Source organism: Schistocerca cancellata, chromosome 2 (genome assembly GCF_023864275.1).
Source record: "Schistocerca cancellata isolate TAMUIC-IGC-003103 chromosome 2, iqSchCanc2.1, whole genome shotgun sequence".
Classification (NCBI taxonomy): domain Eukaryota; kingdom Metazoa; phylum Arthropoda; class Insecta; order Orthoptera; family Acrididae; genus Schistocerca; species Schistocerca cancellata.
This window is the reverse complement of record NC_064627.1, coordinates 1031814192-1031829270: the sequence shown is the minus strand read 5'-3', so window position 1 is coordinate 1031829270 and position 15079 is coordinate 1031814192. Positions and strand designations below refer to the sequence as shown.

Here is a 15079-nt window from a genome sequence, read left to right as displayed (position 1 = left end):
AGACAGTTAATACAAAAGTAAAATGGTGTTGCGTTGTTATGGCAACAGCGCAAACCACTAACATATGCAAATACTCGAACTCAGATTCGTCTACATTTTGTGTAAACAACTGATAACTGGAGACGAAAGAAACAGGTTTCCAGATGTGGTATTTCAGAAAGGTGCTCAAAATAAACGGACTGATAAGAAATGACAAAGTCCTGCACAGGATCGGTGAGGAAAGGAATTTGTGGTAAACGCAAAGTAGAAGACGAAAGAGAATGATAGTATATGACGACAGAGTAACGTTGATGGTATTACAGGACGAAAATAGTAGCAGAAGTGAGAGATTGGTATATAAACAATAAGTGACTGACGACGATGGGTGTGTTATTCTGAGCTGAAAGGATTAGCACAGGAGAGTAAGTGGGTGGCGCAGTAGTGAGCGAAAAGGCCGGCTTCGTCTAATTATGTCTAAATATCACATACCGGGCCAATTGGAACAGAAGGTTTTCGCTGTTTATACTTTGTGGCAACAATTCAATATCCCAAACGTTAATCCAAAAGCGACATAACACGTCTAAGACACGTGTTATGTTTCTGTAACTAGCCCTACACAGTTCCATTGCATTTGTTAGCCAACTGTTTGATTCACATCTATTTTCAGATTTTAAGGTGATTAGTCAAAACTAGTGCATTCAGGTTTCACTGTCATAAGCAACTTTGGTTACAAAGCAAAACGCAAGGAGTAATAATAACGCATTCCAGTGCTTACCTGCTGAGAAACGTCGAGTCACGTAGACCCAGAGACTGGAAAGACGCTAAACGATAGTTAAAGTGTGAGTTAACCTTTGTGCAGGGCATGCAGACGTACAGTGCTTTTATGTCTCTAGATGCCATGTAAATATAGATTGGAAACACTGTTGTTAAGTCCTATAGTGCTCAGAGCCATTTTTTTTTAGTTATTTGTCGTCAAAACAATGCGGCCCAAGACGAATTCCTCTAGGGCTGTTACGCCTGTGCCAACCTTTTCATCTCAAAGTAGCACTTGGAACCTACGTGTTCAATTATCTGCAAAATATATTCCAATCTCCGTCTTTAACTACAATTTTTACCCCTCTAGCGCTGTGGAAATTATTCCCTGATGTCTTAACAGATATCGTCCTGCCCATTCTTCTGGTCAGTGTTTTCCATATAATCCTTTCCTCGACGATTGTGCGGAGAAACTCCTCATTCCTTATCAGGCCACCTAATATTCATCATTTTTTCTGTAGCACCACATTTCAAAGGGTTCGATTCTCTTCTGTTTCGGTTTTCCCACCGTCCATGTCTCTCTGCCATAGAATGCAGTGTTCGAAACGAACATTGTCAGATATTCCTCCCTCAAACTGAGACCTATGTTTGATACTAGATGGCGAGGAGAGCCATTTTTGTCTTTTTTGCTTTTGATGTTCTTATTGCTCCGTCCGCCATTGGTTATTTTGCTGCCTTAACTTCGTCTACTTTGTGATCCCCAATGCTCATGTTAAGTTTCTCCCTGTTCTCGTTTCTGCTCCTTATCATTACTTTCGTCTTTCGTCGACTTACTGCCAATCAACATTGTGTACTAATTAGACTGTTCATTCCATTCAAAACATCCTGTAATTCTTCTTCACGTCCGATGAGGACAGTAATCTAATAAATGAATCTATCGTCGATATCCTTTCACAAGAAATTTTAATCCCACGCTTCTTTCTTATATTTCCGTCATTCCTTCTTCGATGAGCAGATTGGACACTAGAAGCGAAAGATTTCATCCCTTTTTAATGCGGGCACTTCGTCTTCCACCCTTATTGTCCCCTTTTGGTTCTTGTACATACTGTATTACCCGTCTTTCCCTATAGCTTACCCTGTTTTGTCTCAGGATTTCGAACATCTTGTACCATTTCCGGGTCGACGAACCTTATGACCTTGTCCTGATTTTTCTTAGTGTTGTTTCCATTACCAACCACAAAGTCTCAACTGTCTCTCTGGTACTTTTGCCTTACCTACAGCCAAACTGATCGTCATCTAACAGATCCTCAGCTTTCTTTTCCATATTTCTATATGCATGAGATGTTGAGCTGATTGTGCGATTATCCTCGCACTTGTCGGCTCTTGCAAAATTCAGAACTGTGTGGATGATATATTTCCGAAAGTCTGGTGGTACCTCGTCAGTCTCATACATTCTAACAGCAACACGAATAGTCATTTTGTTGTCACTTCCCTCCAATGATTTTAGAAATTCCGGTGGAATATTATCTGTCCCTACTGCATTATTTGATCTTAAGTCCTCGAAAGCTCTTTTAAATTCTGATTCTAATACTGGATCACCAATCTCTTCCCTACCATCTCATTAGGTGTGTCCTCCTCTTCATAGAGGCCTTCAATGTACTCTCCGCCTAAGCGCTCTTACTCTGCATTTAACGTAGAATTTCCGTTGCCCTCTTAATGTTACCACACTTGTTTTTAAGTTCACCGAAGGTTATTTTGATTTTCCTATACTCTGACTCAGTACCTCAGACAATCATATCTTTTTCGATTTCTTCACATTTTTCGTGCAACTATTTCGTCTTAGCTTCTCTGGTCTTCCTATTTATCTCGTTCCTAAGCGACTTACATGTCTGCATTCATGAACATTTTTGTACTTTCTTCTTTTGTCGATCAGCTGATTTTTTTCTGCTCTTATCCATTGTTTCTACCCATTTACCTTCCCTATTCGTAAGTTTTTCAGTCGAATTTTCCCACCGACAGATATACGCTGAGGTGACAAAAGTCAATGGATAGCAACATGTACAAACACAGACAATGGGAATACCGCGTACGTAGGTGTAAAAGGACAGCACATTGGCGGAGTTGTAACTTGTTCAAAAAATGGTTCAAATGGCTCTGAGCACTATGGGACTTAACATCTATGGTCATCAGTCCCCTAGAACTTAGAACTACTGAAACCTAACTAACCTAAGGACATCACACACATCCATGCCCGAGGCAGGATTCGAACCTTGTCACTTGTTCTCAGGTGATTCATATGGAAAGGTGTCCGACATGATTATGGTCGCACGACGGGAATTAAGGCTGAACGTGGAGTGGTAGATGGAGCTAAGCGCATGGGATATTTCATTTCAGGAATTCCACGATCTCCTGTGTCAAGAGTGTGCCGAGAACACCACGTGTCAGACATTACCTCTCACAACAGTTAACAGTCTTCAGTTAACGACCGACTTTGCAGCGAACTGTCAATGCTAATAGACAATCAATACTGCGTGAAATAACCGCAGAAACCAATGTGGGACGTACAACGAACTTACCTGTATGACAGTGCGGCGAAATGTGGCGTTAAGGGGTTATGGAGCTATTGCAACAGACGACCGACGCTAGTGCCTTTGCTAACGGCACGGTGTCGCCTGCAACGCCTCTCCTGAGCTCGTAACCATATCGGTTTCACCCTAATTGCTGGGAATACGTGGCCTGGACAGATGGATTCCGATTACAGTTGGTAAGAGCCGATAGTATGATTCGAGTGTGCGCAGACCCCACGAAGCCGTGGTTCCAAGCTATCAAAAAGGCACCGTGCGAGCTGGTGATGGCTCCGTAATGGTGTGGGCTGTGTTTACATGAAATATACTGGGTCCTCTGGTCCAACTGACCGATCATTGACTGGAAATGGTTACGTTCGGCTACTTGGAGACTGTTTGCAGCCTTTCGCGGACTTAGTGTTCCCAAATAACGATGGAATTTTTATGGACTACAATGCGCCATGTCACCTGGCTACGATTGTTCGCGATTGGCTTGAAGAACATTCTGGATAATTCTCAGAGTATGCTGATAAAAGAGCTCCATATTTAGCAATTATATACAACCACTCGCTCACAGAAAGATCCGTACCTAAAGACTGGAAAATTGCTCAAGTCACACCAGTACCCAAAAAGAGAAGAAGGAGTAATCCCCTGAATTACAGGCCTATACCACTAACGTCGATTTGCAGTAGGGTTTTAGAATATATACTGTATTCGAACATTATGAAGTACCTCGAAGAAAACGATTTATTGACAAATAGTCAGCACGGATTCAGAAAATATCGTTCTTGTGAAACACAACTAGCTTTTTATACTCATGAAATAATAAGTGCTATCGACAGGGGATGTCAAATTGATTCCATATTTTTAGATTTCCAGAATTTTCGACACCGTTCCTCACAAGCGTCTTCTAACCAAACTGCTTGCCTACGGAGTATCGCCTCAGTTGTGCGACTGGATTCGTTATTTCCTGTCAGAAAGGTCACAGTTCGTAGTAATAGACGGAAAGTCGTCGAGTAAAACAGAAGTAATATCCGGCGTTCCACAAGGAAGTGTTATAGGCCCTCTATTGTTCCTGATCTATATTAACGATATAGGAGACAATCTGAGTAGCCCTATTAGATTGTTTGCAGGAGATGCTGTCATTTACCGTCTTGTAAAGTCATCAGATGATCAAAACGACTTGCAAAATGATTTACATAAGATGTCTGTATGGTGCGAAAAGTGGAAATTTACCCTGAATCAAGAAAAGTGTGAAGTTATCCACATGAGTACTAAAAGAAATCAGCTAAATTTTGATTACGCGATAAGTCTCACAAATCTTAGGGCTGTAAATTCAACTAAATACTTAGGGATTACAAGTACAAATAACCTAAATTGGAACGATCACATATATAATATTGTGGTTAGAGCAAATCAAAGACTGCGATTCATTGGCAGAACCATTAGAAGGTGCAACAGGTCTACTAAAGAGACTGCTTACACCACGTTTGTCCGCTCTATTCTGTAGTACTGTTGTGCGGTGTGGGATCCGCATCAGGTGGGACTGACGGATGACATCAAAAAAGTACAAAGAAGAGCAGCTCGTTTTGTATTATCGCGAAACAGGGGAGATAGTGTCACAGACATGATATGTGAATTGGAGTGGCAATCATTAAGACAAAGGCGATTTTTGTTGCGACGGGATCTTCTCATGAAATCTCAATCACCAGTTTTCTCCTCCGATTGCGAAAACATTCCGTTGGCACCCACCTACATAGGGAGAAATGATGATCACGATAAAATAAATCAGGGCCCGCACAGAAAAACTTAAGTGCTTATTTTCCCGCGTGCCTTTCGAGAGTGGAACGGTAGAGAGACAGCATGAAGGTGGTTCACTGAACCGTCCGCCAGGCACTTTATTGTGAATAGCAGAGTAATCACGTAGATGTAGATGCAGATGAATTTTTATAGATGACAATGAGCCATGTCACCTGGCTACGAACGTTCGCGGTTGGCTTGAAGAACATTCTGGATAATTCGAGCGAACTATTTGGCCACCCAGATCTCCCGACATGAATCCAATCGAACATTTAAGAGACAGAATTGAGAGGTCTGGTCTTGCACAAAATCCTGCAGTGACAACAATTTCGCAATTATGGACGGCTGTAGAGGCAACATAGCTCAATATTTCTACAAGTGACTTCCAACGACCTATTGAGTCTATGCCACGTCGACTTGCTGCACTACGCCGAACAAAAGGAAGTCCGACACAATATTAGGAGATATACCACGACTTATGTCACCTCAGTGTATACCAAGTACCACCAAGTACCACATTGTACTTACCAACGCAACTTCCTTCTGACAACGTGCTTTAGTCGAAATGAAATCAAGCTGTGTGTGTGGGGGGGGGGGGGGGACGCAACTTTCCTTTTCAGTGTTGTGCTTATGTAATAAATTATTGCAATATGGAGACCTGTTTTGACTTATCAGTATTTTCGTGGCACATAGCAGAAGAGAGCTCTGGAATGGACTGTAGCCATCTAAATTCACCGTGTGTTACTGATAAAATCCACAAGCTGTATTTCTGTCATCCGCCAATAGCGCTCAGAGTTTTACTTTTTATCGACACCAAGCACAAAGTGTGCACACCAATCCTTCCGACTCTGCTGCAGCCATACCTCGTCCAGCATCGCCCCAGTGATGAAGTTGCCCATGTTGCACTCCCCTTGCTTGCACGCACTGTTCGACGTGTCGAGAAGGACTTTGGTCTCGCCCACCTTGCGGGTCTCCAGTTCCTCCAGGCCTGCTTGCCATGGGGCCAGTGCTGCAAGAATCTCTGGGTCTGCAAAAGAAGGAAGGAGTTGAAGCAGCATCGGGACCACACATGCAAGTTATATATTTGTATCGGGAATAATACATCCGTAACTTCCTTTCACGTGAACTCTGTCTGCTACAACCGGTGGAGGAGTGAACTATAGTTTACTGTAAAATATACACATCCACTACTGTGAAGCGACAAATGAAAATTTGAGGAGGGAGGCGTGCTAGGGTAGTCCTTCCAGATGTGCCAGGGTGGCATAGTGGTTGGAGCATCTGCCTAGTGAGCAGGAGACACGGGTTCGAATCCCAGCCTTAGTACAAATTTTCATGTGTCGATTTAGTTTGCATACACAGATCATAGATATTTGAGACTTGAGAAGGTCTTTGGAACCGTATAGTATCATTTGATAGACATCTACATTGTGCGCTCGGCTAGAGTACCTATGACTAATACGGGATAGACATCCGGACTTACTGCTTTTGAGAATTGCAGCACACGAAACGAATGCTCTGAATCGTTCCAAAATCGGAAAATGTGTAGAACAGTGGAGCCATAATAATTGATTAAGATTGTAGAGAGATATTGTGCACGTAGACCCAACGGCTTCCAGACTAGACGGGTCTATCACGGCACGCTCTCTCGGTGAAGAGCCGTTGAAGGAACTGGAAACGTGCACGTTAAGTGCCGGTATGCCTTATCGACGGCAGAGAGCACAATGGCAGAATCTGAGCGATTCGAAAGGAATGGAATCACTGGTATTCAGGAAACGAGCTTGTCACTGTGGCTCGTATGGGACGCTCTCCTGCGACAATGGTACGGGTGTGGAACCCGTGGACAGAGGAGAGTCGAATACAGCGGCGATGAGCGGGTAATGAACTACACTGTGTGATCACAGGATGGGATGACTGCCGACTTGTCCACATGGTAGTAACCGACAGAAGAACTTTGTCCATACTGTTCTCTCGACTTTGGAGCACTGGAACGGGTGCAGACATGTCTGCATCCAACGTTCAGAGCCATGCTGAGGAATGGGCTTGTGGTACGCATGCCGTTTTTTCGTCTTCCACTGACCACAACACCAGCAATGCCTCGGACTGCAGTGGGCACGTCAGAGCCGTCACTGGCATCCTGAATGACAAAATGTCTTGTTTCCACACGAGTCTCGCTTCAGCTTGTTCTACGGTGATGGCCACGTAAGTGGTGAAGGCAATCGGGCAGACCAAATTATTGAACCGCACAGCAGACAAATGCCAATGGTGATGGTTTGGGTCGTCATTCGCTACAACTTGCGACATTGTCTCCTAGTGATTCAGCACAACCTGAGCAGCAATCACTACACCACGGAGGTTTTAGATGATGATGATGATGATTGGTTTGTGGGGCGCTCAACTGCGCGGTCATCAGCGCTTGTACAAAGTCCCAGTTTTTTCACAGTCCAATTTTTTTCACAGTGAATGATGAGGATGATGATGAAGTGATGAGAACAACACAACCACCCAGTCCCCTGGCGGAGGTTTTAAAAACAGAGACGCTTACCCTCCTGCAGGTAGCTCCTTACGCCATATTTAAGAAGAACAATGTCCGGCCACATGTGGAGAGGAATGTGCGAACCGTCTACGAAGAACGACGGGTACCACCGCTTTTCTGGTCTGCCCGTTTGCCTGGCATGTCATCCATCAAAAATGTCTGGGATATGGTCGGTGGGCAACGTCTGTTCTGGACCTCCTGTAACCGTTCTCAATGCTTTGTGGACGCGCCTGCAAATCCTACGTCAGGGTGTCCTGCAGGAACTCTTGCTGAAGAATATGGCGGCTTCACGCCGCACCGAATTCTCACAGCCAAAGTGCATATTGTTGTTGTTTTTGTTGTGGTCTTCAGTCCTGAGACTGGTTTGATGCAGCTCTTCATGCTACTCTATCCTGTGCAAGCTTCTTCATCTCCCAGTACCTACTGCAACCTACATCCTTCTGAATCTGCTTAGTGTATTCATCTCTTGGTCTCCCCCTACGATTTTTACCCTCCACGCTGCCCTCCAATACTATATTGGTGATCCCTTGATGCCTCAGAACATGTCCTACCAACCGATCCCTTCTTCTGGTCAAGTTGTGCCACATACTTCTGTTTTCCCCAATCCTATTCAATACTTCCTCATTAGTTATGTGATCTACCCATCTAATCTTCAGAATTCTTCTGTAGCACCACATTTCGAAAGCTTCTATTCTCTTCTTGTCCAAACTATTTATCGTCCATGTTTCACTTCCATACAAATACTTTCAGAAATGACTTCCTGACACTTAAATCTATACTCGATGTTAACAAATTTCTCTTCTTCAGAAACGCTTTCCTTGCCATTGCCAGTCTACATTTTATATCCTCTCTACTTCGTCCATCATCAGTTATTTTGCTTCCCAAATAGCAAAACTCCTTTACTACTTTAAGTGTCTCATTTCCTAATCTAATTCCCTCAGCATCACCCGACTTAATTCGACTACATTCCATTATCCTTGTTTTGCTTTTGTTTATGTTCATCTTATATCCTCCTTTCAAGACACTGTCCATTCCATTCAACTGTTCTTCCAAGTCCTTTGCTGTCTCTGACAGAATTACAATGTCATCGGCGAACCTCAAAGTTTTTATTTCTTCTCCATGGATTTTAATACCTACTCCGAATTTTTCTTTTGTTTCCTTTACTGCTTGCTCAATATACAGATTGAATAACATCGGGGAGAGGCTACAACCCTGTCTTACTCCCTTCCCAACCACTGCTTCCCTTTCATGTCCCTCGACTCTTATAACTGCCATCTGGTTTCTGTACAAATTGTAAATAGCCTTTCGCTCCCTGTATTTTACCCCTGCCACCTTTAGAATTTGAAAGAGAGTATTCCAGTCAACATTGTCAAAAGCTTTCTCTAAGTCTTATAAAATTCTGTAATTCATTTCACTTGCTCAGTACATTGTTAAGTCACTAACCTTTGGAATAAATTGCACATTAATCATATGTCTCCGCATCGGTGTTCCAATTTTGTCGAGCAGTTGGTTGATTGATTGATTTGAGGGAAGGGACCAAACAGCGAGGTCATCGGTTCTATCAGGATGGGGAAGGAAGTCGGCCGTGCCCTTTCATACGAACCATTCCGGCATTTGCCTGAAGCGATTTAGGGAAATCACAGAAAACCTAAATCAGGATGGTCGGATGCGGGTTTGAACCGTCGTCCTCCCGAATGCGAGTCCAATGTGCTAACCACTGCGCCTCCTCGCTCGAGTGTACATGTACATTTCCCTCCTAAGAATCATCAGACACGTTTTCCCTGTTTTTTCGACAGATATTCGCAGCTTCGTTTTTGCAATGTGTAACTGTAGTCGGCCAAACAAATATTGCTAGACATCTCTATTATATTTTAACCAATGTCGATGGAAAGCATCGATTTGTTTCCCATTACAAGGAAAATTGTTTTTAATGCGGAAGTTTACGTGTTTGTTCGATAGAGCGGTCCCAAATTAATCTAGTGCGATTTTCGTTTTATCAATATCTATTAGCGAAGAATGACTAGTACTCCAATATCGACAGCATCTCCCTGGCCACGAAGTACCGCTGGTCAGTCGCTGCTACAGTACTGGTTATTCTTCGTATTTTACTGTCCACGTTAATACAGTGCACAAAAGATCAGATCAGCAGTATTTGTTTGGGATAATTCCAGCCACACACTAGCGAAACATCTTAGAAAATGCTCCTGACGACTCTTAAGATAGACATACAGTGAGAGTTTTTCGCTCTCAGGGAATTTTTGTGGGTAATATGTGACGTGTAAACAGTGCCGAAGTCAGCTATCCGACATTGTTAGTGTGTGGAGCAAGATCTCAGATAATAGCGCTCTGAGAGTTTAGGCCTCTCGTGTAGACAGCAACCTTCATTTGACGAGAGGGGGCTCGCTGTAGCTCGCAGACCAGATAAACTATACCGGATTGTCGGGAGAGTTGAGAGTATATAGAGAGTGGTGAGCGGCCATTTTTCGTCCCAGATTTGTGCCTTACCTCACAATTTTCTACACTAGCACATCTCGGTAATTTACTTTGTCGCAGTCATTAAATAAAATTAACCAACAAAACTGCGTGTTTTGAGCCTATTATACGTTGTTATGAGCCCTTATGTGTGACCGTGGCACGTTTCTGAGCGAAGAAATCGCCCACTTTGCCTCCTAAACGAACTGTACGAGCAGTTAGCCTATTTCGAAAGTTCTAGGTCTAAACAATCCTACGCAGCAAATAACATATAAATATGTCACAGACATATTATATAGAATTAACAAACAAAAATTTAAATAAATGGTCAATGAGAGACTCGATCCCACGTTAATCTGAAAATATGAATAAAAGACTAGCACGCTGCCCACGGCGCAGCATCAACACTACAATAACACGCTTTATAAGCATGTAGTAGCACTGTGGAACAGTTGAGACTACTGTCGCGATGGATACGCATGTTGGGTGAATATCAGCGATGTATCTATTATGTGTCGACAGAAGTGCCGACACAGTGTTATTTTGAAGGGGCCGAATAGGCACGCTATAAGCTCACCCAGAATATCGTGAAGTCTGAAACAGGATGCTCAATGAATGCTAATAAGAAAAGTACGTTGCTTTGGGAATACTTAACTTTAATCCATCCTTTTGGTATACATCGTTTATGGTGAATACAAGTAAGACTCTCTCCAGATATGGTTAACTGCGCCTTGCTAGGTCGTAGCTATGGACTTAGCTGAAGGCTAGTCTAACTGTCTCTCGGCAAATGAGAGGAAGGCTTCGTACGTCTAGTCGCTAGCAATGTCGTCCGTACAACTGGGGCGAGTGCTAGTCCGCCTCTCTAGACCTGCAATGTGGTGGCGCTAGGTCTGCAAGTACTGACAGTGGCGACACGCGGGTCCGACATGTACTAATGGACCGCGGCCGATTTAAGCTACCACCTAGCAAGTGTGGTGTCTGGCGGTGACACCACAGTATCGGCAAAAAAAGTAATGAAGAAAGCAACCAGGAAGTGGACACAAGACGAAACTGTGCATTTAATTAGTACGTACACGGAAAGGTCAGAGTTCTGAGACGTACAGTTCAAGAGCGCCCTTACAATAATTTGTAGGGGTGAGGTAGTCAAACCGGTGCTGGGAGGGGGGGGGGGGTATGAACTATTATTATATTTTGGAAGGCGAAAGGCGACTTGTAAGTAGTAGTAATAAAGTTCCACTTCCAACCCCGTTAAAACCTGCATAACATGGACTTTTAAATCATGTTTTGAAAGAAATCACCTCAGTACACTATTTTTCTTCCTTTCCATGAGAGCAACGGGTGGTACGCCCCGCCCCCTGCCCCAAATTGGACCAGGGTATGGGCGCCCTTGGTACAGTTAATTGACTACAGGAACTGAGATAAAAAGCAAAGATTGGCTACAGTTTTTGACGCATCCACAGAAGAAATTTGCCAGAATATCACAGTTCAAGCAGCGGGGCAAAGTAGTTTTATAACTCAGATTAACTAACACACAGAAACAAGTAAAGCTACGTTTGAAACGTAGTCATTTTGGAACATGTAAAGTTGGCATTAAACTTCAAAATGGCTCTGAGCACTATGGGACCTAACATCTATGGTCATCAGTCCCCTAGAACTTAGAACTACTTAAACTGAACTAACCTAAGGACAGCACACAACAACCAGCCATCACGAGGCAGAGAAAATCCCTGACCCCGCCGGGAATCGAACCCCGGAACCCGGGCGCGGGAAGCGAGAACGCTACCGCACGACCACTTGTACTATTATGCGTAACTCCATTAGTGTTAAAGACAGCATGTTTGTGACACTAATATTTCTAGCATGAGCTACGTTTATTCTCTTTAATATCTGATGAACTTCAAGTGATACAGTTGTATTTTGTATGACATATTACTTACTGATTTTATTTTTATTTTCTGTGTTGAAGAACAAACCTTCAGGAATTTACGAATGGTTACTTAAGTCAATACAAGCAAAAATGTTCAAATAAATATACGTCCGTAAATGATCCGTTTGTCAGATACCTGCCCTATGTGGCTTTCGAACGTCTACGGATATCAAGATAAAACTGGTGTAAAGTACTTTATCAGATATTAAAGAGAATAAACGTAGCTCATGCTAGAAATATTAGTGTCACAAACATGCTGTCTTTAACACTAATGGAGTTACGCATAATAGTATCTAGACTGTTAATAATGCTTCCAATTATAAAGAGTATTTCTTCCATCTCCATGGCTGTCTTTCTCCAAAATTTAGATTTTATTGTCGATTTCCCATCACAAGCTGTACAATGAAAATGTTGGATACGCCAGAATCATCCCGTCGTCTAACCCGCGCTCTTATCCAACACTAGCATGGTCGTTTGCGTTTTTTCTTTGCCACTAAAAATTTTAAAAGTGCAGGTCCAGCCCGACGCCTTTCCATCGCAACCTCTCCCTTCGCGTGCAGAACTACGACAGAAAAATCTCGTGGAGACTGATCTCTCGGCTCTCACTGACATCCTGCTGTGTGTGGACGCGTGCCAAACTCTCTGAGAGCAAAAAACTCTCACATGTATCCCAGCGCTTAGGAGGGACACAATATATATGCTGAAGCGCCAAAGAAACTGGTATAGGCATGTGTATTCAAATACAGAGACATGTAACCAGGCAGAATAAGGCGGTGCAGTTGGCAATGCCCATGCAAGACAATAAGTGTGGCGCAGTTGTTAGATCGGTTACTGCTGCTACAATGGCAGGTTTGAAGATGATGTTACAGTCGGCGCACTAGCGATGGAAGAGAGTATTTCCGAGGTCGCGTTGAAATGGGGATTTTCCCGTACGACCGATTCACGAGTGTACCGCGAATATCAGGAGTCCGCTAAAACATCAAATCTTCGACATCTCTGCTGCCGGAAAAAGATCCTACACGAACGGGACCAACAACGACTGAAGAGAATCGTTCAACGTGACAGTAGTGCAACTCTTCCGCAAACTGCTGCAGATTTCAGTGCTGGGCCATCAACAGGTGTCAGCATGCGAACCGTTCGACGAAACATGATCGATATGGGCTTTCGGAGCCGGAGGCCCACTCGTGTACCCTTGATGACTACACGATACAAGGCTTTACGCCTCGCCTAGGCCCGTCAACACCGACATTAACCTGTCGATGACTGGAAACATGCTGCCTGGTCGGACGAGTCTCGTTTCAAATTGTATTGAGCAGATGGACTTGTACAGGTATGGAGACAACCACATGAATCCATGGACCCTGTATGTCAGCGGGGGACTGTTGAAGATGGTGGAGGCTCTGTAATGGCGTGTGTCGTCTGCAGTAGGCCCGATATGGGATCCCTGATACGTCTAGATACGACAGGTGACACGTACGTATCCATTCATGTCCATTGTGCATTCTGAGGGAATTAGAATATTCCAGCAGGGCAATGCGACACCCCACACGTCCAGCATTGCTGCAGATTGGCTCCAGGAACTCTTTTCTCCCGGGTTCGATTCCCGGCGGGGTCAGGGATTTTCTCTGCCTCGTGATGGTTGGGTGTTGTGTGCTGTCCTTAGGTTAGTTAGGTTTAAGTAGTTCTAAGTTCTAGGGGACTGATGACCATAGATGTTAAGTCCCATAGTCCTCAGAGCCATTTGAACCATTTTTGAACTCTTTTCTGAGTTTAAACGCTTCCACTGGCCACCAGACTTATGGAAAAATGTCTGCGGTTGCCTACGGAAACATAATTGTATCCAGGCGTATACATCTTCGTCCGAAGCAAACCGACGCTCCAAAATTACCGGTAATCGCGTGGGGAGGCATGTGTAAAGGCTCCCAGCGTAACTTCTGCAAGCGTAGTCGAAACAACAGGCACGCCAGCACAGGAAAAGTCACACTAAACTTTTCCTCTGACTGCAAGGGCCCGTTGATCATTTACTTCCTGAAACACTGCGCCACAATTAACGCACAGCGATGCGTGGACACTTTGTAAAAACTAACGTCCGCTACCAAGTCTAAATCCTCGGGAACGTCGACGTTCGGCATCATGCTGTTGCGGAATAATGCCCGGCCACTTGTTGCTAAGATTGTTACTTCGCACCACTATTAAAGAGTTTCTGTCTTGGCGCATTAGCGTACTGAGCGTGGGAAACATCACTATCTCATCTGAATCGACATCTCACCAACCCAAATATGTTCATTGTGTTCGTTCTATAACCGAGCCAGTTATTCGATGGTGGCAGTGGAACTATAGCCCAGTATTCCTCTAATACCGGTGCTTTAAGTCCGCCTGCTTAGCTGGGTGGTAACGCTCTCGCCTCCCATCCAAGCGGGTCCAGGTTCGATTTCCGGCCGGGTTGGAGATTTTTTCAGCTCGGAGACTGCGTGTTGTGTAGTCCTCATCATCATTTCATCCTCATCACCGGCGCGCAAGTCGCCCAATGTGGCGTCGACTGAAATAAGACTTGCACTTGGCGGCCAAATTTCCCCGGATTGGGCCTCCCGGCTAACGATGCCATACGCTCATTTCCATTTCAGCGGTGCTTTAAATCTGCCCAACAGGGTTTCGCGACAACCTCGCCTTTCTTCCAAAGATTCCCATTTAAGTTCTGAGACTGTATCTGTTACACTTTCGTATGGAGAAACCGACTTTGACCATGGTAGTGGCGCGCATCTTTCTGAATTCGGATGGATGACGGTTCAAACTGCGTCCTACCATCCTGGTGTAGGTTCTCCACGATTTCCCTAAATGGCTCCACGCAGTTGCCGGGATGGTTCCTTTGAAACGCCACGGCCGCATTCCTTCCCCATCACTGAAATTTTCCGAGCTTGTGATCCGTGTCTAATGACCTGGATGTCGACGGACGTTGATTCCTAATCTTCCTTCCTTTCTTCTTCCAGAATTCGTTCGATGTCTGTTGCCGTGCCTACTTCATAAGAAATCCAAACTCTTGGACAATAGAAC

The 15079-nt window shown here is 44.1% G+C and overlaps 1 protein-coding gene across 1 annotated transcript in view; it reads right to left on the bottom strand.

Moving 5' to 3' along the window:
• LOC126163005 (apyrase-like) overlaps positions 1 to 15079 on the bottom strand; it is a 178979-nt gene that overhangs the window by 26081 nt on the left and 137819 nt on the right. Inside the window, exon 5 of the mRNA XM_049919864.1 lies at positions 5960 to 6123. Within this exon, the coding sequence (XP_049775821.1) occupies positions 5960 to 6123 (164 nt within the window). The remainder of the gene's footprint in view (positions 1 to 5959; positions 6124 to 15079) is intronic.